Source organism: Podarcis raffonei, chromosome 8 (genome assembly GCF_027172205.1).
Source record: "Podarcis raffonei isolate rPodRaf1 chromosome 8, rPodRaf1.pri, whole genome shotgun sequence".
Taxonomy (NCBI): Eukaryota; Metazoa; Chordata; class Lepidosauria; order Squamata; family Lacertidae; genus Podarcis; species Podarcis raffonei.
The window spans coordinates 81,952,983-81,978,025 of NC_070609.1; the positions used below are offsets into that span (position 1 = coordinate 81,952,983).

The following is a 25,043-nucleotide window of genomic DNA, read 5'->3' on the forward strand; positions in this document are numbered from 1 at the left end:
TAGAGCCACTGTTTTTATTTTTGTTGTATTACATTTACGATCCTGCTTTTTTCCCTGACAGAGATTCAAGGCGGCTTACAGCTAAAATAGAAACAGCTAAAAACGTTGGAGGTGGGGGACAACTAAACACTCCCCCCCATCACAGCATTAGCTCTTTCCCTAAATCATAGTTATTATTATTATTATTATTCGATATTTATATGCTGCCCATCTGACTGGGTTGCTCCAGCCACTCTGGGTGGCTTCCAACAAATTAAACACATTAAGCAGAGAAAGTTATCAAATGTTAATAACTTCCCAAAAGCCTGTTGGAACAAAAATGAATAATAATAATAATAATAATAATAATAATAATTAAAAATAATATACTGCTCTTCATCAAAAGAACTCAGGGAGGTTCACAAGATAAAAATACAAGATAAAAACACAAATAGTTAAAACAAAAACAACAAAACAATAGTAAGTCTCTCCTTTCCCCCTCTAAACACATTTAAAAGGATGTAGAATATTAATCAGCCAAAGGCCTGGTTGAAGGTTTTCATTTCACCTGCCGGCAGAAGGCCAAGAGGGAGGGAGCTGGTCTAACTTCTTTAGGAAAGGAGTTCCAAAGTTGTCTGGGAGAAGCCACCACCAAGAAGGTCCTGTTGTGCATTCCCGCCAAGTGCTCTTGTGAGGGTGGTGGGGCTGAGAGAAGCGCCCCCCCCGCCCGAAGATCTCAGAGCGCAGGCAGCTTTGCATAGGGAATATGGACCTCCAGATAGCCTGGGCCTAAGGCTTGATAGGTCAAAACCTGCTCATTAACGCATATACTATCTTTTTCCACCAGGCCTTTGGCTTTCAATTATCTGCGGCAGTTTTGAATGGGCAGGAAGCTTCAACCTAGTTGTGTTTTTTTTTTTACGAATCGCATACCTTGAGCTCCCTGGCAGGCATCTTGTGGTAGATGAGCTCCTCATCGCGCCGCTTCTCCTGGGGGATGGTGATGTTGGCTAGGGTGGTCTCAAAGTCCAGGATCTCCTCCATCTGCCGCCTGGTCTCAGCTTCGTCCTGCCCCCCAACCAGCATGCCTAGCTGGACCATGTAGGTCAGGTACCCTGCAAGCACCTGGGTAGGTAGGCGAGGTGGGGGGAGAATTATGTATCTGCAGGGGGTGGACTAGATGACCCCTGGGGGTACCCCATCCAACTCTACAATTCTATTATTCCAAGGCAGAGAAAGGAGGCTGCACGGAATTAAGGAGAGCAGGAACCACAACATCAAATACCAGCAACACCTTGCAGCCCTTGCAATGTCGGCCTTTGGGGACTCCCCACTGCAAATGTCCAGTCTCCGACACAGGCAAATCACAAGGCTAACTGTGGATGTTTGGGGCCTGGGAGTCACACTTTAAAGGTAATACCTAAAAACAGCTGCTCCCAGTCTTTTTCAAGGTCTATAAACTCATCCCCAGTGCCCCCTACCCTATAAAAAGCAATATTCAGAGTAGTGGTTTGCGTGACCCGATAAGGGAGATAATAAAATGATAAAATTCAAAACAGTAACAATTCATTGCATGTTTATTCAAAATCCGATTGAAGATATTTAGTTTAATTAACTAATTCAACAGAATGGATGAACTGGATCCTGTATGGCTGATAGTCATTTACACAACATCAACTTCATTGGACTGGTCATGTTGGGCGGATGCCTGATTGTCTTCCAAAGCAACTGCTCTATTCTGAACTTAAAAATGGAAAGCGTAATGCTGGTGGTCAACAAAAGAGGTTTAAAGACTCTCCCGTGGCACATCTAAAAAAATGTAGTATAAACACCGACAACTGGGAAACACTGGCCTGCGAGGGGTCCAATTGGAGAACAGCCTTTACCAAAGATGTCATGGGCTTTGAAGAGGCTCAAACTCAGGACGTAAGGGAGAAACGTGATAAGAGGAAAGTATGCTTGGCAAACCCTCACCGTAATCAACTCCGGTCCGAAACCTATGTCCCCACTGTGGAAGGACGTGTGGATCCAGAATTGGCCTCCACATTCACTTACGGACACACTGTTAAAACCGTGTTCATGGAAGACAATCTTTCTTGGCTACAAGGGATCACCAAAGAAGAAGAAGACCTCCTGCATCCCCTGGCATTTTGGCACCCCCCCAGGGAATCCTGCTGCCACCTTGGGGTGCTACTGCCCGCTTTCGGAACCATGGACCTAACAGACTGCCTCATCCGTTACACACTCCAGTCTGAAGCTAGGACCGTAAGCACCCCAATCCCCCCAGCCCCAGCCCGACACTCACCTTCTCGTTCTGCGTTTTGTTGAGATAGTAGTCCCTGGAAGGCAACATCAGCCCTGCCTGGTCCACCTGGAGGGGAGACAGAAACTGGAGTGAAGACACAGTGCGGATGTGGAGCCACAGTTCTGTCTAAAACTGAGTCAGACCACTGGGCTCCATCCAGCTCAGGGCTGCTGGCAAAGTTCCTGCAGACCTACCTTGAGATCTGGGACCTTCTGCATGCCAAGCAGGAACTCTACCCACCGAGCTCCAGCCCTTCCCCTCCTCCAATGCAGGACCCTGGGCTGCAATTCTGGACCACAAAGACAGGGCCTTGTTGGGTCAGAGCAAAGGCCCACCGAGCTCAGCATCCTGTATCCTGCAGCAACCAATCAGGTGCCGCCGGTGGGAAGGATGCTGATCCCAGAGCAGCTAAGACAGGTGTGGGGAACCTGGAGTATGGTTACCAGATTTTTTTCAATGAATCCGGGAACACTTTTTTTTTTTTTGAAGATGAGTAGCAACAGGGAGTCAGTTGTGGGGATGGTGAAGCAAAAGACCTTGGGTCCAAGCATACATGTATATTGTATAAAGGTGCAAAGCCCTTCTTTTGTATCCTGTGAAACATAAATGCACAGTTTTTAAAAAAACTGGGCAATGGCTGCCCACCCGCGACTCCCCCAATCAGTCAAAACAAAGGGGGAAACGGCCAGGAGATTGCACAAGACACATCATATGAGCACAATACACATCCTATAGGGACTTCCAGCGAGGAAAAATGGCGGGCGCCACGGCAGCGAGCAGCTCCTGAAGCCGGCCAGAGCCAACTGTGCTACCAGGCTGGCTCTGGGCTGCTGAGGCTGCCACTGCCACATTTCCCGGGGACAGATTTGCAAAACTGGGGACATTCCAGGGATGGAATTTGTCCGGGGACAGATTTGCAAATCCGGGGACTGTCCCTGGGAACGTCTGGTAACCCTAACCTGGAGGTCCGCCAGGATTCCCGAACCGGCCCTCAGGAACCCGGTCTAGGCCCGCAAAGTCTCCACCATGCCCCCATGGCTTCTACCTGGCTGCAATGACTTCTTGGGCATGGGTGACGCCTCTTCCTTGCCTGGAGGGAGGATGGCATCGTGCAGAGACTCCTAGCTTTTAACACAGCTGGAATGGAGCCTGCTGTGCCCACCATGGCTAGGCCATGCCAGCAATGACAAAGGTTAGGCATGGGCTAGGGCATGCCAACTCTCACCTCGGCCTGAGCAGGGAGAACCGACAGCTCCCGCTCCAAAAAATGCATCTCACCCCTTGCGTGGCCTTCCACCTCCTGCACCCACCTGGATGATGTTGACGCTGGAGTTTTTGGAGTCGGCGCTGACATAGATGGAGAAGAAGGGCCAGATGTGGTGCTGCGCAGCCAGCTGAAGCAGAGTCTGGTTGAAGTCGTCCTCCTGCCAGGGACCGCTGATGTTCCAGCCACCAAGCTGGAGGAGAGATTGTAATATAGCTTTCATATTCTGTATATATACACAGTGATACCTTAGTTTGCATACGTCTTGGTTTGCATACGTTTTGGATTACAAACATCACACCCGGAAGTGCATGTCCCGGTTTGCAACCTTTTTTTTAGATTACAACCCATTTTTTTTTTGGATTACGAACAAATTTTTTTGGGAGGCCCCATTGGCGAAAGCGTGCCTTGGGTTACAACCTGTTTTGGTTTACAAACAGACCTCTGGAACGGATTATGGTTGTAAACCAAGGTTTCTCTCCCTCTCTCTCTCTCTCTCTCTCTCTCTCTCTCTCTCCCTCCCTCCCTCCCTCCCTCTCTCTCTCTGTGTGTGTTTAATTAAATTTTCTGTTTTACAATTTATAACACTCATTTAAACATCCCTTCTTCTCTTTCCATGGTTCATTTTGCATATCATAAATCCCTGCATATTTTACATAAAATAACCATTCAGTATTCCATTATTACATCCATCAAAAATTCATTTTGTTGAATTTATCTTAATGCTGCCAATGTTTTCAAGTGTACACCATTTCCCCCCATATATTCAATAAACATTTTCTAATTTTCTCTAAACGTATGTTCTTCTTGTTCTCTTATTATACATGTTAAGTCCACAAGCTTTGCATATTCCATCAGCTTAAATTGCCGTTCTTCTTTAGTTGTGACCTCGATTGTTTTCCATTTTGGGGCTAAAGAAACATGGGCTGCAGCAGCGGCATACATAAATAACCTTTGTTGACACCTGGGAATTTCTGTCTGAATTATCCCCAACAAAAAGGTCTCTAGTATTTTTGGAAAAGTACTTAAAATTCCCCCCCCCCCAATTCATTATGGATTGCAATATTGCATGCAGGCATGCATTCACAGAGCAGTGCACCTGAACTATAAGAACAATTGGCAAAATCCTTTGAGATCAAAAAGCCGGTGATTGCTTTTTGGGTTTTTTTAAACAAATACTTGGTTTCGACTAATCAGTTTGATGTGCATGATCTGAGAAATGATTGGAATAAAGAATTAGGAGTTTCTATCTTACCTAAATAGTGGGACAATGTTTTAGCTTTAGTAATGTAATAATAATGATGATGATGATGATAATGGTTTTGGACAACACTCTCCAATCAGCGCACAAAACATTTCAGAGCAAAGCTAATAATTCTCAAAAAGCTGGACCTGGGAGACCTTCGGCCACAGACTCAAACCAGAAACAATGACCAACCTCTTCCCCAGGGGCCTTCTTACCATTTTTAAGAAAGTTTATACAAAATGTAGTAGGCTATTAATATTTACCTATTTATTGGGATAATAATATCAAACTTATAAAAAATGTATGGGTATTTTTTCGTATATATTCACATTTATCTACACATTTCGGTGTCTTCTTTTTTTCTTTGCATCATTTTATTTCTTCGTAACTGAAAACCTTTCGATAAAATATCAATATCAAAAAGAAAAAGGGAAAAGGAAGAAAGCCCAACGCTGCCTTCTCCTCTTCCGCCCAGCCTCTTTGCCTGCCTGCCTGCCTGCCTGGCTCCTGGCCCGCGTTCCCTGAGCTCCCTCACCTTCTTGATGCGGTCCACCAGGGGCGTGGCCTGCAGCTCCTCAATCTTGGTCTCGTTCATGCAGGACTGGTAGTAGCGCTGGACTTTGCGTTCTGCCTCGCTGGACACCTGGGCCGTGGTGTTCTCTGGAGGGAGAGAGAGAGAGAGAGAGAGAGAGAGAGAGAGAGAGAGAAGCTCCAGTCAGCCATGCCACCCAATCCCCTTTTGCTGCTAGGCACAAGATGAAGAATCACAGATCTGTACAGCTGAAAGGGACCCCAAGGGCCATCTAGTCCAACCCCCTCCTGAAATGTAGGAATCACAGCTTGGGGGCCGGGGTGAACTGAAGTTTCCCTGCCCTTCAACTTCCACCTCCAGAAAACTGCAAAGCCTGTTTTCTGTTCAGCTGGTGTGTGTTGCATGGAAAGGTGGAGAGTTTTTTCTGGGGAGTCATTGGCCTTGAGATAGACTTGTGGAACTCACTGCCACAAAATGAGACAAGAAGAGCGGCTGGCATTGACAGCTCATTCCCCCACCTCCCAGCATCACACCATTTCACAGAGATGTGGAAAATTGACACCTATGAAAACACAATGGTGTTATGGAGCCTCCAGTCCCGCAGGGAGTATACCTCTGAATGCTAGATGTTAAAGGGAGCTGGGGGCAGGGGGGGGCTGCTGTGATCTCCCCACTGCTGTTCACATAATGCTGGTCTCGGTGACCCCTTTGGTCTGCGCAGCAATACCGTTTGGGTCGCCTCTCAACTCTCCATCTCAATGAAGACTGAAGGAGTGCATGAGAGGAAGAGAGCGACCACATGCCACGCGGATGTTCTACCAGTGATCCACCTAACCTTTGCTTATGCAGCTCCCAACACACTGGCAAGACTTGCCGCCTGCCTTCGAGAATTGGGGGGCCTCAGTGGAGCACAGGCAAGAGGGAAACAAATGGCACTCAATCCCACCCTTGCCCTTCCAAGGCAGCCAGCCAGCCAGCCAGCCAGCCTGCCTGCTTCCTTCTTTCCATCCTCTCTCCCTCCCAGAGCCCCAAAAGGTCAAAACACCCCCAGAAAGCAGAAAGAAAATGGAAACTGCAAGGCCTCCTGCCAGCGCAAGGATTTCCATTTGGGCAACAGGACATCCTGCACCCCCTCCTGTGCCCCACAGTCGCCCCAGGTCTGCCCCAGAGAGTTGGAGGAACCTCTAGGATGAATTTATTACTTACTTACTCACTCAATTTATAACCTCGCCCTTCCTCCCAAAGAGAGCGCAGGGTGGCAAAAGCACAGGAGATAAAGACAGTAAAAGTGTCCTGGAAACCTATTTCAATGGAGCCAGAAGATGCAGGCAATTTCTTCAACTCTGTTAGGAGTTAGTTAATTAAACTGAACATGCTAGTTGGGTATTGAAAAATGTGCAATTAATTACTGCCTTGAATTTAATTGTGTGAATTTCTTCCTAAGCAAGACGTGCAGACTGCTGTTCTGACTCTTGCTTTCAACAGGGTAGGGGGCACTGGGGATGGGTTTATGGAACCAAGGGGGCGTTGGCTCCCAAAAACTTGGGAACCACTAATCTAGGATTAAAAGGGTTGCTAATTTATGGTGTGGGGAAGGAGGAAATTGGGTGGGTGGGGAGCCTCATTGCACAAGCAGAATTCCTTGCACTGACAATCTGCTGGAAAAGACCCTGTTTCACACTGCTGCCAGACTCAGGTGGCAGCCCTTGCAAATTTTCCCCGCTCTCCTTTGCAGATTCCACGGGAAGAGATGGGTCTCCCTTCCGCCGGCTCACCCAGAAGGTGCTTGAGGATGGCCTGGTTGTGCTCCCAGAGTTTGTTGAAGGTCCCCCAGCGGGAATGGCCATCAGGGATGGGGTTGGCCTTGATCCAGCCCCCGCAGGCATAGCTGAAGAAGTCCTCGCAGGGGTCCACTGTCCGGTCCAGCGAGCTCAGGATGGAGCTGGTCACGGAGATGCAAGACTCCGTCAGGCAGAGCCCTGGAGGAAAGGGGCAGCAAGGGCTGGTCAGGGCCACAGGAACTTACAGGGGAATCCCCGCTTACATGGGTCTTCCATTCCGAGAAGAGGAGGAGTTTGGATTTGATATCCCGCTTTATCACTACCCGAAAGAGTCTCAAAGCGGCTAACATTCTCCTTTTCCCTCCTCCCCCACAACAAACACTCTGTGAGTGGGGCTGAGAGACTTCAAAGAAGTGTGACTAGCCCAAGGTCAGCCAGCAGCTGCATGTGGAGGAGCGGGGAATCGAACCCGGTTCACCAGATTACGAGTCCACCGCTCTTAACCACTACACCACACTGGCTCTCTGCGGATTAATCCGTTATGAACCACTCCACCCCCATTCCGCCCCCGCAAGCGGTGTTTGTGTGTGCAGTCATGCACAACTCAAATGCATGTGAATTAGGAGCTATTTTCATTCATTTAGGCATCCCTGGGGAGGCAAATAGAAATGAAACACAGGGTAGACCCACTGAAATTAATAAAGCCAGTCAGTCATAAGAATATGGCCCAGCAAGCCAGCTTCCTCTTCTTAACAGTGGCCCAACCGGATGCCCATTATGGTAAACCCACAATCAGGATTTGAGCACAAGAGTAAATGCTCCCCTCCAGTGCTTTCCAGGAACTCGGATTCAGCACTGCTGACCCCAACTGTCGTGTCTAGCAGCCACTGACAGCCCTCTCCTCCGCCATGAATTCACCCAATCCTCTACTTTAAAGCTGGTATCCACCACTGCCTCCTGTGGCAGGGAGTTCCGCAGTTTAACTATGTGCTGCATGAAGAAGGACTTCCCTTTGCCTGTCCTGAATCTTCCAGCATTCGGCTTCACTGGGTGGCCACAAGTTCTAGAGTGGTGAGAGATGGAGAGAAAAGGCTTTTCTCTTGCCACTTTCTCCGGTCATGGCCTTAAATTTCAATAGGTCTACCCTGAGGAGTGAAACTTGGCTGGATACCATCTGTTAGACCAAAGTCCATTACACTGGCCTGAGAGTTGCAAGGGGCTGCTGGGAAGTGTAGTCCAAAACCACTTGGAGGGCGCCAGCAGGGGGCAGTGCAGTCTTAGTGTAAGCCAGGAGGGGGACTCACTGGTTCGGAACTGGAACAGCAGCACACAGATGCAGGCCAGGAAGCCAGCTGAGAGGGCCACTGTCAGCACCAGGAGGCGTTTCTCAACATGCGTCCGCTCGGCCCAGCAGCCTTTGCTGGTCCCCGACCCACGGAAGTTCACCTGGGGAGGAAGAAGGCAAGAAGTCAAGCTTCAGGGTGTGGGATGTGTATGGCTGTGCAGCCTTTGGATTCCCCCCCCCCCCGCCTTGCAAGCCAGATGAACAAATCCAACACCTGGCTGAGCTTTGTGGCTGAGTTGGGAATTCGAACCCAGGTCTCCTGGGTCAGGAGGACACCAACTATGAAAAATGGGGGGGGGGGGGAGGAGGAAAAGGGAGTTTTATGGAAGTTACGTCTAGCCCCCCAAAACCACATTCTCTAACTCGGGGGGGTTTCTAGTCGGTGGTCCGTGGGTTGTCAGTTTCTAATTTTCAAGTGGCCTGAGATGTGTCTGGGTGTCTGCAGTTGAAGACGGGAGACAACGTAACGCTAAATATTTATACTGATTCCTCATTGTATTTTCAACTGTGTCTCATATATTGCACTTTATTGTATCACCATCTCAATTCTTCAGTATTCAAACTGCGATTCAATTACTTATAACATATTGGGGGCGGTGCGGGGGGGGGGGAGATGCGATTGAAAATAGAATAAAAAAACCCGTACAGCATCTAGCATGTAAGAACCTAAGAACCACCTGCTGGGACAGGGTGAAAAGGGGCCGATCTAGACCAGCATCCTCACAGTCTCCAACCAGGTGCCTATTAGGGGAAACCCCAAAGTAGGACCCAGGCACAAGAGCCCAGGTTTCCAGCAACTGGGATTCAGAAGAATTGCTCCCTCTGACCACTTAGCCCCAGCATGGCCACTAGCAGCCCTGTCCTCCATAAATCCTCTTTTCACCGTCCAAGTTGGTGCCCAATACTGCCTCTTGTGGGAGGGAGTTCCACAGTCCCCCCATTGCCCAAGAAGCAGGATGCTGCAGTTTGGGCTGGTGCCCACCTGCCCACCAATGTCCAATCAGCACCAAGCTTTGGAATGGCTTTTCGCCAGCCTGTTGCCTCCCAGAGGTTAGGTGCGCAGGGCCCACTTCCCAGCAGCCCCCATGGCCCACGGTCAGGAGCACAATGGGAGTGGTAGTCCAGCAACGTCCTGGAGGGCACCTGAATGGCAAAAGACTTCCTTGGAGTATGGCAGATGAAGATGATGGACTATATGGAACTTGCTGAACTGACTACGAGACTCCGAGACCAGAGAGAAGAGACGGTGGAAGAAGACTGGAAGAAGTTTAAGGAATATTTGAAAAAAATATGTTAATATTTAAATCTTAGAATAGCTTTGGCAGGGGATATAGGCTGTAGGGTTAGAAGTAGAAGATAGTGTACAGTGGTACCTCAGGTTACATACGCTTCAGGTTACATACCCTTCAGGTTACAGACTCTGCTAACCCAGAAATAGTGCTTCAGGTTAAGAACTTTGCTTCAGGATGAGAACAGAAATTGTGCAGCAGCAGTGCAGCGGCAGCAGGAGGCTCCATTAGCTAAAGTGGTGCTTCACTTTAATACTATTTTAAAATACAGTGGTACCTCGGGTTAAGAACTTAATTCGTTCTGCAGGTCTGTTCATAACCTGAAACTGTTCTTAACCTGAAGCACCACTTTAGCTAATGGGGCCTCCTGCTGCCGCTGCAGCACGATGTATGTAACCTGAGGTACCACTGTATTTGTAAGTGATAAAATGTGAAGATTTTTATGGTAAAAGTGTGATAAAAAAAAATGGTTAGAAATTATGATATATGTAAACTGCTAAAGATGAGGTAAAATGAAAACCAGATAGGGGGGACTTGGGGAAGCCCACCTAACAATGTTTAGAAAAAATAAGGATAAGACAAAAAATTGTATTGTTTGTACTTCTGTTTGGGCTGTTTATTTGTGTTATAAAATGAATAATTTTTTTTGAAAGGAAAGAATTCCTTGGAGAGGATCTAGATTGTCACAGAATCCTAAGAGTTGGACGGGGTCCCCAAGTCCAACCCCCTTGCAAGGCAGGTGTCACAAGTAAAGCAATCCTAACAGGGGGTGCTTTGACCGCTGCTTTAAAACCCTCAAGGAAGGAGAGAATTGGGGGAGAAGGAGGGGTCCCCAGTTATAACTTCCTGAACCTGCCTTCAATTGAGTACAAAACAAATGGGAAGGCCCTCAGCCATCCAGGCAGGGAGGGACAATGAGAGGAAGCAGACACCAAGGGTTGAGCGGCCGCAGACCCAGAAGCACAAAGCAAGGAGGGGAGAGTTTGGGGTTGCTGGCTGTCGTCTCAGAGCTGGGGCTGAGCTGCCAAGCCAGGCGACCCAGCAAAGCAGATGTTGCCTGCCCCCACCCCATCTCTAGCCAATGGGAGGAGGGTCCTTGTAGGAGTTGCTGTGTGGAGTCATCGGATTGGTCAGCAACGCCTTGCTGGAGGAGTCATGTGGCAAGTCAGCCCAAGAGGGCATCCCCCCAAAAGAATGGTAAGCGGGTTGCACCACTTTGACTGTGAGGAGGGATTGTGTGAGTTGCTTCTCTCTCTCTCTCCCCCCCCCCCCCAGATCATAGGGTTGGATGGGACCCCCCAAAGTTCATCTAGCCCAACCCCCTGCAATGCACGGCTCAAAAATCCCTGCCATCCGACCTCTGCTTAAAATCTTCCCAAGGAAGAGAGAGTCCAGTTATGTCAGTTGGCCTGCAAGAGTCAAGAACTATCCCCTTCACATCTTTGGGGCAGCACAGAACTCCAAAAGGACAGTGAAAGGAAGGGCAGAGGAGAGATCTAGGGACAAGGCTTCTGGATCTAAGAGAGCCGTCTAATTGGGGGTCAATGCCCCTGCTCCCCAATGAGGAATGACTCCAAGGAGCATGTTCATGTGCTCTCAAGACAATGTGGCTTGGCTCACTCACTCGAGTCACCTAAAGCCTGCTATCCTGCAGCAGGCAGAGTTTCTGCAGCACAGCATGCAATGGCCTGGGTTCACACAGGACAGTGGTGGAGTGGGGCAGGCAGTGCTGATCCCAGTTTTTTGGGGGGAGGGGTCAGACTGCATGGCCTCTGGGGCGCCCCCCTCTTTTAGGATGAGGAGCAAAGCTGAGAAATATCAGCCCCTGGGTTATAGCACGAGACTCCACACTTGCACATCTTCACGAACCTGTGAAATGGGGGTATTAACAACTGCAGCAAAGGAACCCCAAGATCACCACCAAGATCAAAACCTCCAAGAACTGTTGCCAGGATGAAGGCAGGCAGACAAGCAGTATGAACCACGGCCACCACGGAGCTTTTCAGATCAGAGAAAAGGAGAGTAAGAGATGTCCTAAAAGATGTGTATATAATTATGCCTGGCATGGGGAAATTGGGGGGTGGGGAGAGTTTTTCCTTGCTCTCTCATAACACTAGAACTCGTCGACATCCAATGATGCTGGGAGATTTAGGGCAGATAAAAGAAATGACCTCTCAATGCAGTGCAGAGTTAAACTGTGGAACTCCCTTCCACTAGAGGCAGACCAACTTCTATGGCTTTAAAAGAGGATTGGGCAAATGCATGGAAAAGAGGGCTCTCGCTGGCTGCTAGCCATGGCAGGCATGCTCTGCATCTGCTATCAGAGGAAGTGATAACAACAATTATCAACAACAACAATTATTATTTATACCCTGCCCATCTGGCTGAATTTCCCCAGCCACTCTGGGCGGCTTCCAATCAAGTGTTAAAAACAGTACAGCATTAAATATTAAAAACTTCCCTAAACAGGGCTGCCTTCAGATGTCTTTTAAAGATAGGATAGCTGCTTATTTCCTTCACATCTGAAGTGAGGGCGTTCCACAGGGTGGGTGCCACTACCGAGAAGGCCCTCTGTCTGGTTCCCTGTAATCTCACTTCTCGCAATGAGGGAACCGCCAGAAGGCCCTCGGAGCTGGACCTCAGTGTCCAGGCTGAACGATGGGGGTGGAGACGCTCCTTCAGATATACTGGACCGAGGCCGTTTAGGGCTTTAAAGATCAGCACCAACACTTTGAATTGTGCTCGGAAACATACTGGGAGCCAATGCAGATCTCTCAGGACTGGTGTTATGTGGTCTCGGCGGCCACTCCCAGTCACCAGTCTAGCTGCCGCAGTCTGGATTAATTGCAATTTCCGGGTCACCTTCAAAGGTAGCCCCACGTAGAGTGAATTGCAGTAGTCCAAGCGGGAGATAACTAGAGCGTGCACCACTCTGGCGAGACAGTCTGCGGGCAGGTAGGATGCTTCTGAATCCTAGTTGCTGGAGACTCCAGGAGGGGAGAGTTGCTTGTGGGCTTCCTCACTGGGGCATCTTGGTTGGCCACTGGGAGAAGAGGATGCTGGGCTAGGTGTGCCCCCCTTTGGGGCTGATCCAGCTGAAGGCTCTTCTCAGGGACACCCAGGAGACCCTGACGGCAAGGAGCTCATCCCCACAAAATCCCACCTCAATGGAGCAGTAAGTCTGGAGAACATCTGGTCTTCCTCAGCTGCAGTCAGCAGGCTCTGGGCCACGGAGGCACGCCAGCCCCATGGCAGGTTCGTGCAGAGAGGGGTGCACCCAGCCAACAGGCACTGGGAGCGGAGCTTCTTCAGCTCAGCGAGGCGGGTGCAAGATCACTCCCTATTTGACAGCGAAGGTGCCCACCTGTCAGGGAGGGCGTGTTCTGCAGGCAGCCCTTTTCCCAGCTGAAGAGAGGGAAGCATTGAGGGCTGTGGCAGCCGGCAGCGACCCCTGTGCATTGCTGGGACGTGCACTGCTGTTCTCCTTTGCTGCAGAACTCACAATAGAGACGCATGTGGCAAGAGAACGTTCTGCTGTTTTTTTGGATTTTGAAAGATCTTTAATGAGAACAGAGACAGGAGCCAGGCAGTTTCGCCTTCGAAGCGTCCAGGAAGACAAGCCAAATGAACGAAAGGCCTCAGCGCCTCCAGGCAACCCGGCGTGACGGAAGGGGGGCCCAAGCTGCCTCAGTGGATCAGCCTCGTTCCTAAATCTCCCGTTTCTATCAGGAATGAGAGCATGCTTAAAAAAAACAACTGGTCGCTACCTAAGATGGGCCCCTGCCACTGGCTGGGGCTGCTGTGACATCACAGAAGCTCTGGCAACATTCTAGCTGCCAAGAATGATGCTTGGCGGATAGAGGAGAGTTATTTCTCCCTCTTTCATAACGCTAGAATTCACAGACGTCCGATTAAGTTGAATGTTGGAATATTAAGGACCGATAAATTAAAGCCCTCCTTCATGCAGCACAGTTAAGCTGTGGAACTCCCTCGCACAGAGGAGGAAGCAATGGCCGCCAACCTAGATGGCTTTAAAAGAGGGTTGGACAAATTCATGGAGGTTGAGGCTACTGATAGCTGCTGGCCTCTGCCGGCACTGCCAGAGGCATCTGAATCCCAGTTGCTGGTGACTCAGGTCCTGCTTGTGGGTTTCCCATTGGGGCACTGCAAGAACAGAAGGCTGCACGGCAGGGGGCTGGACTAGAGGACCTTTGGGGTTCCCTTCCAACTCTACAATGCTGTGACTAGCAGTCTCTTCTTATGTTCAGGTGGCTCCTCGTGCCTCTGTGTCAGTAGCTGTGAGGATTTCTGCTTGCCGATACATGGATCTTGGCTGGCTATTTCAGAAGCCCAAACCCGCCTTTATCCTTCTGGTTTTTGGGCTCATGCCTGGATCCTTCACTTTTAATCCATGCTTCTTCTCGTCACTTTTGAGTTTCTCCTTCCTTCTGTGTTTAGTGCTCTTATTTTTCCAGGTCATTTAAAAAAATTGTTTAGTGACTGTTGTGATTTTAAGTGCCCCTGGATTGCGTCATTTCCAAGATACCGAGACAAGGGTTATAAATATAGTAATAAAAAAGAGGGTTTTGAAACCATCCCAGCGTTAGAAGTAGCGCAGAGGTCAGCCTTAGTCATGCAAACACACCTGAGCAGGTTTCTGGCCCTACCACTCCCCACCTGGCTTCCAAAAGCTGGGGAGGGTTTGGGGTGGTTGCTGTTTTTTCTTGAAGATTTGCTTGATGGAGAACAAAGAGGGGAGTTGAGTATTTGCTTCTTTCTTCCCCAAGGGATAAAGATTTGGTTTCAAAGAGGGGGCTGGGACAGGCCAAACAAACAATCTCTCAGCCCAGAACAAGTTTTTCAGGCAAAGGGGAGGGGAGAGGAAGAAAGTGGGGGCCCAGAGGGAGAGGAAAAACAAAAGGAATATACAGTGATGGTGGGCAGATCAGCAGGAAGACTCAGGAAGGACCATCCCTCTTTGGCAAAGTCCCTGCTTGGGATGTAGAAGGCCCCAGATTCAATCCCCACTGGCAGCATCTCCTGGTAGCGCTGGGAAAAGCCGCCTGCTGCCGGTCAGTGCTGACCACACTGAGCTCCAGTGGGTCTGATTCAGTCTAAATCATCTTCCTGCATTGCAAACCATCTGATTCTCCTCCCTCCCCTCTTCAGGGGTCTCTGTCACTGGTGATGCCTTGATACTAAAAGATCAGTTTTGTTTGCCCTACGTTATTTCAGCCCATGAAATTCTCTTCTGTTCTTTCAGCTGCATGGATAAAATTCAATAAAAAGTACTTTCAAAGTAACAGAAAAACAGTGCATATCCCTACCCTATGATCCCCAACTCGCTTCTACTTCCTGCCTGGCAAAAATCCATGCAGGCTCACGCTCCAACAATTCAAGGTGTCCCAGGAATGCTTGCATAGGAAGGAACTGTGACTTGTGCCAGAGACAGTGGCAGACTTATCCAAAGGACACACGGCACCCTTCTCTGCCCTCAAGGAACTGGGGTGGGCAGGAAATATTGGGAGAAAGGCTTGATGGCTGAGTAACTCCCTTGCATGCAGAAAGCCCCACGATCCAGATCCGGGCAACCCTGGCCTGGAACTCTTGAGAGCCGCTGCCAGCCAGTGCAAACAACAATGAGCTAGATGCACCAGTGGCCTAACTCTGCATAAAAGCAGTTTCCCATATGGGGAAGGGCCAAATCTTGGTAGGCAGAGCACCTGCTCTGCATGCAGAAGGTCTCGGGTACAGTATCCCAGTATGCAAGACTTCAATCTGAAATCCTGGAGAACTGCTGTTGCCAGTCAGTGCAGACAATACTGAGCTAGATGGGCCACTCAGTGTAAGGCAGCTTCCAGTGTTCCGGGGATTTCAGAGTGGTTTAGACAGAACCCAGGAAACCCAGCACCAAACTGAGATTAGAAACATAAAACCTGCCCCCTTAGGTTGAAATCTTGAGAATTAAGGATGTCCCAATGGCGGGGAGACAGAGAGGCTGTGCGCTTGGGACTTGCTGCTGCAACGTCGTATAGGTGCTCAGGAGCAGGAGCACAACCTTCCATCATGAGCCGCCACCAGGGAGAAGCAAGGGATGGGATCCAGATCCGGGCAACCCTGGCCTGGAACTCTTGAGAGCCGCTGCCAGCCAGTGCAAACAACAATGCAAAACAAACAGTGCAAACAACAGTGCAAACCCCCACCTCAGGTCCTCCTGGACCTTCCTTGCCCTATCCGAGGCCCCTCACCTCATTTAATAGGGAAAGGTCCCTTGTCTTAGTCTTCGTCCTCCGCCTCCCTCCTTCAGAAGCAGCTGTGAATAATTATTCACAGGCGCTACAACCAGGCTGCGTCTCCTCCAGGTCAGGAAGACATTCATCACCAAGCACCTGCTTAATGGGATTGTTTTGGGGAATAGAGGGGGACTGGCTCAGTGCACACCCCAACGTGGGAGCCTGTCCCCAAAAGGTGGCCACTGGTGTGGGGTTCAGTGGCCGATAGGCAAGTCCTTAGCCACCAGCAGCTGTGCAAGAGGTTGAGGTTGAGCAGTGCCTCCAATGCTATGATTCTGTTTGGAGGCACTGCTCCCCGTGTTATATACTGAGCCAGCTAGTGCCGCAAGGACAGTCTGTGTTTTAATTTCGAATTGAGAACCTGCCTCTAGCCCAGTGTTTCCCAAACTTGGGTCTCCAGCTGTTTTTGGACTACAGTTCCCATCATTCCTGGCCACTGGTCCTGCTAGCGAGGGATGATGGGAGTTGTAGTTCAAAAAAACAGCTGGAGACCCAGGTTTGGGAAACAACTGCTCTAGAAGACCAGACAGTGTCACAATAAAGGTTGCAGAGCCACAGTATATCCTGCAAATAGAAAGTCCTGGATTTATCGCACTGGGCTCAGGGCAGGGGTGCTAATGGACTCCAACTGCCACCAGTCACAGCAGTCATCATGGCCAGAAGTCAGGAATGATGGGAGCACCACATTGGCTATCCTCGATTTGGGGTGCACCTATAAAGCTCTGATTAGGGTCCATAATTTGAGTCTCACAGAATCTCTCATAAAAGGCGGCAGAGACGCCGCATAATCAACAGGTTGCCTGTTGCTCTTTCCTGAGCCACAAAGCTGATGGGAGGAAGCAGCTGCCTTTTGCCTACAGCCCAAGCAGCTAGTCCTCATGCGGTCAGCGACAGATTGGAGTATGAACTGGACAGGATGGCGCCGGATTAGAAGGGAAGTACCAAACATGTGTGTTTTAGGACAGAAAGCCCACCAGGGTCCTGTTAGGTTAAGTCAGGTACCCCCTTTCCTGTCCTCTTCTTGAAAAGAGACGTTTGCACACCCACCCACCCAGGACTAGGTTCTTGCCTCTAAGAGCAGAGGCCCCCCCTGCCCCCCCCCGGAAAGCCTCCAAGGAGGGCAGAGGGGTCTCCCAGAGGGAGATCAGATGAACTGCAGTCGGCTCGGAAGGGAGCCCACTCCCCAATGCAGACCATGCTCCCTTTTGCGGGGCAGCGGAGAGATCCCACTTGCCCGCAAGAGCAGGGAGAAAGCTCCTGGCCCCAGGCAGGCAACCAACAGGTGAAGCCACCGAGGAGTCTCCAGCATGCAAATGCACCTTGTGCCCCACTTCCACGTACAACCAAGCAGATCTTACCTGTATGCCGTTGGGGTAGACCTCTCCTTCCATGGAGTCCACCAGCTCCTCCTCATCCAGGGTGGCTCTCTTGTAGGTCGACATCTGCAAGGCCAAATGCAAAACAGAATCCCTGAGTGACTCCATGCCACCCGCGAGAGTGTGCCCACAGGGGACACTGAAGTGGTCAGCTCAACTCCGAGGTGGGGGGGAGGCTCTGTCCCGCGCGGCGTGCGGCCATGCTGAATGCACGAAGGCCACCTGTCCAAGCCCTATCCGATTATCCTGCAGGATTGGACCCGTGTCAGGGCTGCTGCCGTCAAATCCCCTGCAGCTTCCTCCTTCCCCTCCCATGGGAAGCCAGGGAGGGGAGGCACCCAGGCAGCAGAGACGAGGCCTGCCAGCACCGCCGTGCAGGGCATCTGCTGCACCAGGATGCGAGCCTCTCACGCCGCCTGGAAATCTAACGTTACTGAGCAATTATAACACAAGGAAGCGCAGAAGCCAGCCAGGCAGACCGCCCACTGCACCCCCCCCTCCACCCAGTCCGGGGGGGGGGGCAGCAAGCTTATGCAACCCTCTCCTTAGCCTGAAGTAAACCCTCCTTTTCAAACCACCGAAGGTCTTTCCCTCTGTCACCCCCCCCCCCAGGCCACCACTGATCGGGACGTTTCCAAACAGAAGGACTGGCACAGGCGGCGGAAAACAGGAAGCCAAGCCGCATTCCTCAGCAGGGACGTCCCGTCTTGCTCACGGCCAGCGGCAGCGGCCGGACTCTGCGCCACTCGTCACCTGGCCGCCTCGCTCAGCACCTCTCCAGCACCTGGAATTCAGAAGCATTTCTGCCTCCAGTCATGGAGACCCTTACGGAGCCTTTGGCTGAGCGAGATTGTCTACACTGACCGGCAGCAGCTTTCTGGGGTGTGTGTGTGTGTGTGTTTTTCAGGCAGGGGACCCCGTGCCAACCCTCTTCCACTAAAACTTAAAAGAGAGAATCTAGTCCTCATGATTCTGAATAAAGTAATGATCTAAATAGGGATAGAAGGAACTGATTTGCACAGAGGCAGGAGAATTGCTCCGTAAAGTTCCGTATTGCCTACACTGACTGGCAGCAGCTCTCTGGATTTCTCTCTACCTGGGATTCTTGAGCTGTGATTCCTCCATTGCAGCGGGTTGGACTAGATGACCCTTGTGACCCCTTTCAACTCTACAGTTCTGGTTTTTTCTATCATTTCTCTATTCCTTGGCAAAGGCTTTTTACTTCTCCAGAGTTAAACTCTGGAACTCCCTGCCACCGGAGGAAGTGACCGGCCACCTACTTGGATGGCTTTAACAGGGGATTAGGCAAATTGCTATGCTCTGCCTCCACGGAGGAAGCAATGTTTCTGAATCCCAGTTGCTGGAAAGCGCAGGGGAAGAGGGGGCTGCTCTTGTGTTCGAATCCTGCTTGGTTTCCCACAGGCCCCTGTGAGAACAGGATGCTGGACTCTGTGGACCACTGGCCAAAAATAAGGAGACATTTCTCATGTTTTTTAACCTCTCTGTAAAACACAGCAAGAGGGACTCTGCACCCCCTCGTCGCCTTTCTCGGGCAAGTCTCTCTCTCGGCTCGCATCCAAGAGGGCTTATCTGCCTCTTTCCTGTTCCGATACTCCTTGCGGCGCCTGGGGCTGGCATGGGCTGCCGCTCTCTGGGGGGCCTGTTGCTCCAGAGGTGCCAAGGAAACAGATCCCAGGGACCCTGCATTCCCCCGCCCAGTTCCCACAGATCTCCGTTTTCCTTCTGAGCTACAGAAGCCACAAACACATCTCCCTGGACTATGAGACTGTGGGTTATCTGAAAGGCCATCTCCCCACAGTGCCTGCCGAAGGAGGTGTGTCCGTTTAAAGGGATTTTAAAGGGGGATTAGGGGCAGGCAGGGCGAGGGGTCATAGAACCATGGAAGGGTCCCCCCCAGGTCATCTAGTCCAACCCTCTGCAATGCGGGAATCTCAGCTAAAACAGCCATGACAGGTGGCCACCCAACCTCTGCTTAAAAACCTCCAAGGAAGGAAGAGTCCACCACCTATTTCGGCTAAGAGGAGTACCCCACTAGTCTTGTCCCCATCTGACTACACCCCCCCGCCCTGACACCTCTCCAAGATGACAAAGGGCTATTGGTCAAAGGAAATTGGCAGCCAGCTTCTGCAGAGGCAGTGCCACATTAGGAACCCAGAAGCACAAGACTGAGAGCCTCCTCTCTCCCGTACGAGTGCACACGTACACAAATCCAAGAAAATAATAATAATGATAATAAATTTTATTTATACCCTGCCCTCCCCAGCCAAGACCGGGCTCAGGGCGGTTAACACGCAATATAAAAACAAATTGATTGAAATAAAACTTAAAAACAAGATTAAAATACAACATTGGACCATTAAAATACAGCCTCATTTCAATGGAAACTCAAATCAAAAACTTTTTTGGGGATGAAAACGTCAAGTCTTCACCAAGGCTAGCTTTCCAGACTGGTCCTACATGGGCCAGCAAAAAGCCAGCGAAGTCCCCAAATAGGAGTTCCATCACAGGAGGAGAAAGGGGAAAAAGAAGAGGGGAAGGGAATCAAACTGAAATAAAAATAGCCTGCAGCTGGATCAGGCTAAGGACCGAACTAGTCCAGAGTCCTGTTCTCACAGTGGCCGGCTGGATGCCCCAATAGAGAAACCCTCAAGTGGAATTTGAACACAAGAGCCGGCTCCCCTCCTGCCGTTTCCTGCAAGAGCCATTGAGAAGCCCAGCCATTGCGGGTAGCAGCCATAGGAAGCCTTCTCCTCTCTCCATGAATGTCTCTTTTTCAAGCCACCCAGGTTGGCAGCCACCCCAGCCTCCTGCAGGAGCGCGTTCCGCGGTGCATGCACAGAGTTTTGCAGTGCACGCACAGGCTCCCGCACCTCCTCCGTTCCCACCCAACTGGGGGTGTTGTCTTTGGCAACCCTCCCCCCTGCTGATGAACTTAGGGGACTCTGCTGGATTCCTCGCGCGGCGCCGGAGGCATAAGATATCCCAAACAAAGCCACTCTCCAACTGGGAGGCCTGGAAGCCTGCCGGCTGCTGACTCAGCGCTCTGGCAGCAGCAGAGTTCAGAGCATAGGTCTCATCTCTGGGCTAGGAGAGGGAAGCTACCTGGACCAAGGGCTCTCTCAGGGTGGGTGGGTGGGTGTGAAAGCAGGGTCCATCGGTGTATATGGGACTGTGCCATGGCCCCCTGTGCGGTCAAGCACCAGGGATGCTCTGGTGGGGAAGGCAAACCTTGAAGGACCCAGGGCTGGAATAATAATAATAATAATAATAATAATAATAATAATAATAATTTATTATTTATACCCCGCCCATCTGGCTGGGATTCCCCAGCCACTCTGGGCGGCTTCCAACAAAATATTAAAATATAGTAATGCATCAAACATTAAAAGCTTCCCCAAACAGGGCTGCTTTCAGATGTCTGGTAGTTGTTTATCTCTTTGACATCTGATGGGAGGGCGTTCCACAGGGCGGGTGCCACTACCGAGAAGGCCCTCTGCCTGGTTCCCTGTAACTTCTCGCAGTGAGGGAACTGCCAGCAGGCCCTTGGCACTGGACTTCAGTGTCCAGGCAGAACGATAGGAGTGGAGACACTCCTTCAGGTATACTGGACCGAGGCCGTTTAGGGCTTTAAAGGTCAGCACCAACACTTTGAATTGTGCTCGGAAATGTACTGGGAGCCAATGTTGGTCTTTCAGGACCGGTGCTATATTGTCTCGGCGGCCACTCCCAGTTACCAGTCTAGCTGCCACATTCCGGATTAGTTGTAGTTTCTGGGTCACCTTCAAAGGTAGCCCCACGCAGAACACACTGCAGTAGTCCAAGTGAGAGATAACCAGAGCATGCACCACTCTGGCGAGGCAGTCTGCGGGCAGATAGGTTCTCAGCCTGCATACCAGATGGAGCTGGTCGACGGCTGCCCTGGACACAGAATTGACGTGCGCCTCCATGGAACACCTGCTTGGTATGCAGAAGGATCCAAGTTCATTCCCCAATGACTACTGTAGCTTGTTAAGGGTGTGGATTGATCTAGTTCAGTACTGTCTACACTGACAGGCAGAGGCTCACCTTCAGGCAGGGATTCTTCTCCCAGCCCTACCTGGTAATGCAGTTGTGGGGGGTTGAACTGGGGATCTTCTGCATGCAAAACAGGGGGCACCACCCCTGAGGTATGGCCCTTCCTTTAAAAAGGAAGATTCTAATCCTCATGGCTTGCAATAAAGTTCTGAGTTGAACAGAAAGCTTCCTAAGCCTGACCCAGACCTCAGTATGAATGAAGCTTAATGTTGGGGGGGTCAAACTTTGGAACTCACTCCCACAGGAGGCAGTAAAGGCCACCAGTTTGGATGTCTTTCAAAGAGGATTAGACAAATTATTCGGGAGGTGGGTGGGAAGAGAGTGACCAATGGCTACTGGAATCAATGGCTTTCATCTGCCTCCACAGCCAGAGGCAGCAATGCTTCTGAATACCAGCTGCTGGAAACTGCAGGAGGGGAGAGTTGCTCTTGTGTTCGAATCCTGCTTGCAGGCTTCCCTTTGGACAGGTTGCTGGAACAGATGGGCCACAGGACTGATCCAGCAGGCTCTTCCTAAGGTAGCATTCTCTCTGCGCTGGCAGTGGTTTCTCCAGGGTTTCAGCAAACCTGGGACCTAAGCTATGGTCCTTTGCCAAAGTACCTTCAAGGTTTGTTTCCCTCTTGCTGTCGGCCAACAAGACCATGAGCCACACCTCTAGGAATGTTGACACCACCGCACTGCCTGTCCAGAGAAGGCCCAGCTTCCACACCAGCCTTGCAGGGCAGGATCCGCACTTCTGCTCAATGTCAAAACACTGGATGCCTCTGAGGCTGATCAAAACGCCAAGGCAGAACAGAGCCATCCAGATCTCCACCCCCACCCAGAGTTGATGGAGCGCATCCTGACCCCAGCTGCCTGCCAACATGCATTTAGCCCCCCATGGAGAGAAAGAACATAGGACCACGGAATTGGAAGGAACCCTGAGGGTGATCCAGTCCAACCCCTTGCAATGCAGGAATCTCAACTACAGTATCCATGGCTGATGGCCATCCAACCTCTGCTTAAAAACCTCTAATGAAGAAGAGACCACAACTTCCCGAGGGAGACCGTTTCACTGCCCCAACAGCTCGGTCAGAAAGTTCATCCTTTGGAATCTCCTTTCTTGTAACTTGAAGCCACTGGTTTCAGCTCTACCCTCTGGAGCAGGAGAAAACAAGCTTGCTCCATCTTCCACGTGACAGCCCTTAAGACATGCGAAGATGGCTATCATATCTCCTCTCAGCCTCCTCTTTACCAGGCTAAATAGACCCAGCTCCTTCAACCAGGGTTAGTTTCCAGACCCCTGATCATCTTCATTGCCCTCCTCTGCACACGTTCCAAGTGGTCAACATCCTTCTTAAATCATGGCGACCAGAACCGGACACATTATTCCAGCTGTGGTCTGACCAAAGCAGAATTGAGAAGTACCCTTACATATGCCTTCATTTTGTCCTGTCTCTTCATTCATGACAGCCTCCAGGACTTCTGCAAAGGAGGAGCATGCATAAGCCCACCCCACTCCTTTCTGGGGCTGAAAATGTCACGCGTGTCACTAATCTTGCGTGTCTTGAATGCACACAAAATGGGAGTTGCCTGCCTTCATCAAGCATTTCTCAGCCAAAACGCCACAAAGAGAGGAGAACATGCTTAGAATAGCTGCAGAACTGGGCACATTTCATGATTAAAAGGTAAAGGTACCCCTGACCGTTAGGTCCAGTCGCGGACGACTCTGGGGTTGCGGCGCTCATCTCGCTTTAGTGGCCGAGGGAGCTGGCGTTTGTCTGCAGACAGCTTCTGGGTCATGTGGCCAGCATGACTAAACTGCTTCTGGCTAACCAGAGCAGTGCCCGGAAACACCGTTTACCTTCCCGCTGGAGCGGTACCTATTTATCTACGTGCACTTTGACATGCTTTTGAACTGCTAGGTGGGCAGGAGTTGGGACCGAGAAACGGGAGCTCACTCCGTCGTGGGGATTCAAACCGCTGACCTTCTGATTGGCAAACCCTAGGCCCTGTGGTTTAACCCACAGTGCCACCCACGTCCCTTACATTTCATGATTACTATTTCCCAATTAATAAGCAAATAAAACCTTCCTTTTTTTGCAGTGGCTCCCCCGATTTTGCTGAACGCCATAGCTGTGGGATCACTGAACCACATGGCCCTATTTCCCGACGCAAAGGCTCACGCAGGCTTCAAAGCCATGCTCGCTGACCCAGAAGGCTCTGGCCCTGGGCATCATTTGGATGACTCGGAGGTGGGGGCATTCTGCACCTCTTCAGAGGCACTCTTGTTCTTGGCTTTACAGAAGTTCATAAAACTAATGCACGGCGTGAAGAGAGCAGGTAGAGAAAGTTTTTTCTCCTGCCCTCGTAACGCTAGAACTTGTGGACATTCAACAAAGCTGAATGTGGGAAGATTCAGCATGGCTAAAAGCCCTTTGTCATATACCGCATAGTTAAAACTGTGAAACTTATTAAAGTGTGCTTATGAAAACGTGCTGACTTGCCAACGCACCATACCAGAATCCTGGGCACCGTAGTTTGTTAAAGGTGCTGGAAATTGCAGCTCTGCAAGTGGCAAGCTACAGTTCCCTCTTCCGGGGGAGGGAGAGAAAATGTGTTTGAAATGTATGAAGCACAGAGGCATCCTTCCAACCTGGTACCCTCCAGTTCCTTTCTGCAAAGCACCCCCCCCCCTTTCTTAAAGTCCAGGTAAGGTGAATTTTTCTATTGATGTTTTTCAAAACCTTTCAGCCACTCTGAAGCCAGTTCCTTCACAGTTAAGAACATAAGAAGGACCAGCTTGGATCAGGCCAAATGGGGCCCATCTAATCCAGGCTCCTGTCCTCACAATGGCTAACCAGATGCCCTGGATGGGGGAAGCCCAAACAAGCAGCAGTCTCCCGTCCTACCCAGAGAGCTTTAAAAAAGATGCTACATGCTTCTCCATGGGGTGAATCCCACAGAGACTCCAGTTTGCTATTCGATGCTTCCTGCGAAGGAAATGCTTTGCTCCAGATTGCAGCACGATTTTTATTTTATTTTATTTGAAGGAGGAAATCACCGCTCCCTGTCTCAAATTATTTTCCCCTTTCCTACTTCTCTGCCACTCCCAGAGCAATCGAAAACATCTTCCTTGCGTGCGCACACACACACAGCATGACAATAAGACGAGCACATTTCGGATATTGGATCTGAAAATGCCAATTACAGAACGAGTCAACACAGCCTCCCGTCCAGGGAATCTGACAGTGTCACGCGGAAGAACAGGCCTAAGTGGAAGCAGATGTTGAGTTCCCAAACCTCAACACCACAAGCCAGAAGCACACACATTCTCCAGCATCTGGACCTGGAAACACTGTGGTGTTGTTTTTTGCAAAATAAAAAATAGTAGGTGCCAGTAGCAACATCTGAGGATTCTGGGACTCCACCACAACTGGTTAGAGTGTGGAAGTGATAATGCCAAGGTGGCAGGTTCGATCCCCATATGGGGCAGCTGCATACAGTGGTACCTCAGGTTAAGTACTTAATTCGTTCCGGAGGTCCATTCTTAACCTGA

The 25,043-nt window shown here is 50.4% G+C and overlaps 1 protein-coding gene across 4 annotated transcripts in view; it reads right to left on the reverse strand.

The window, feature by feature from the left end:
- The window catches only part of ECE1 (endothelin converting enzyme 1), a 60,174-nt gene that overhangs the window by 15,210 nt on the left and 19,921 nt on the right, over positions 1-25,043 (reverse strand). For all 4 annotated transcript variants that reach the window (XM_053401178.1, XM_053401180.1, XM_053401177.1 and 1 more), the window contains exons 2-8: positions 17,393-17,476; positions 8,412-8,553; positions 7,102-7,305; positions 5,330-5,454; positions 3,595-3,741; positions 2,285-2,350; positions 913-1,104 (exon numbers count right to left, since the gene is read on the reverse strand). In XM_053401178.1, the coding sequence (XP_053257153.1) occupies positions 913-1,104; positions 2,285-2,350; positions 3,595-3,741; positions 5,330-5,454; positions 7,102-7,305; positions 8,412-8,553; positions 17,393-17,476 (960 nt within the window). The remainder of the gene's footprint in view (positions 1-912; positions 1,105-2,284; positions 2,351-3,594; positions 3,742-5,329; positions 5,455-7,101; positions 7,306-8,411; positions 8,554-17,392; positions 17,477-25,043) is intronic.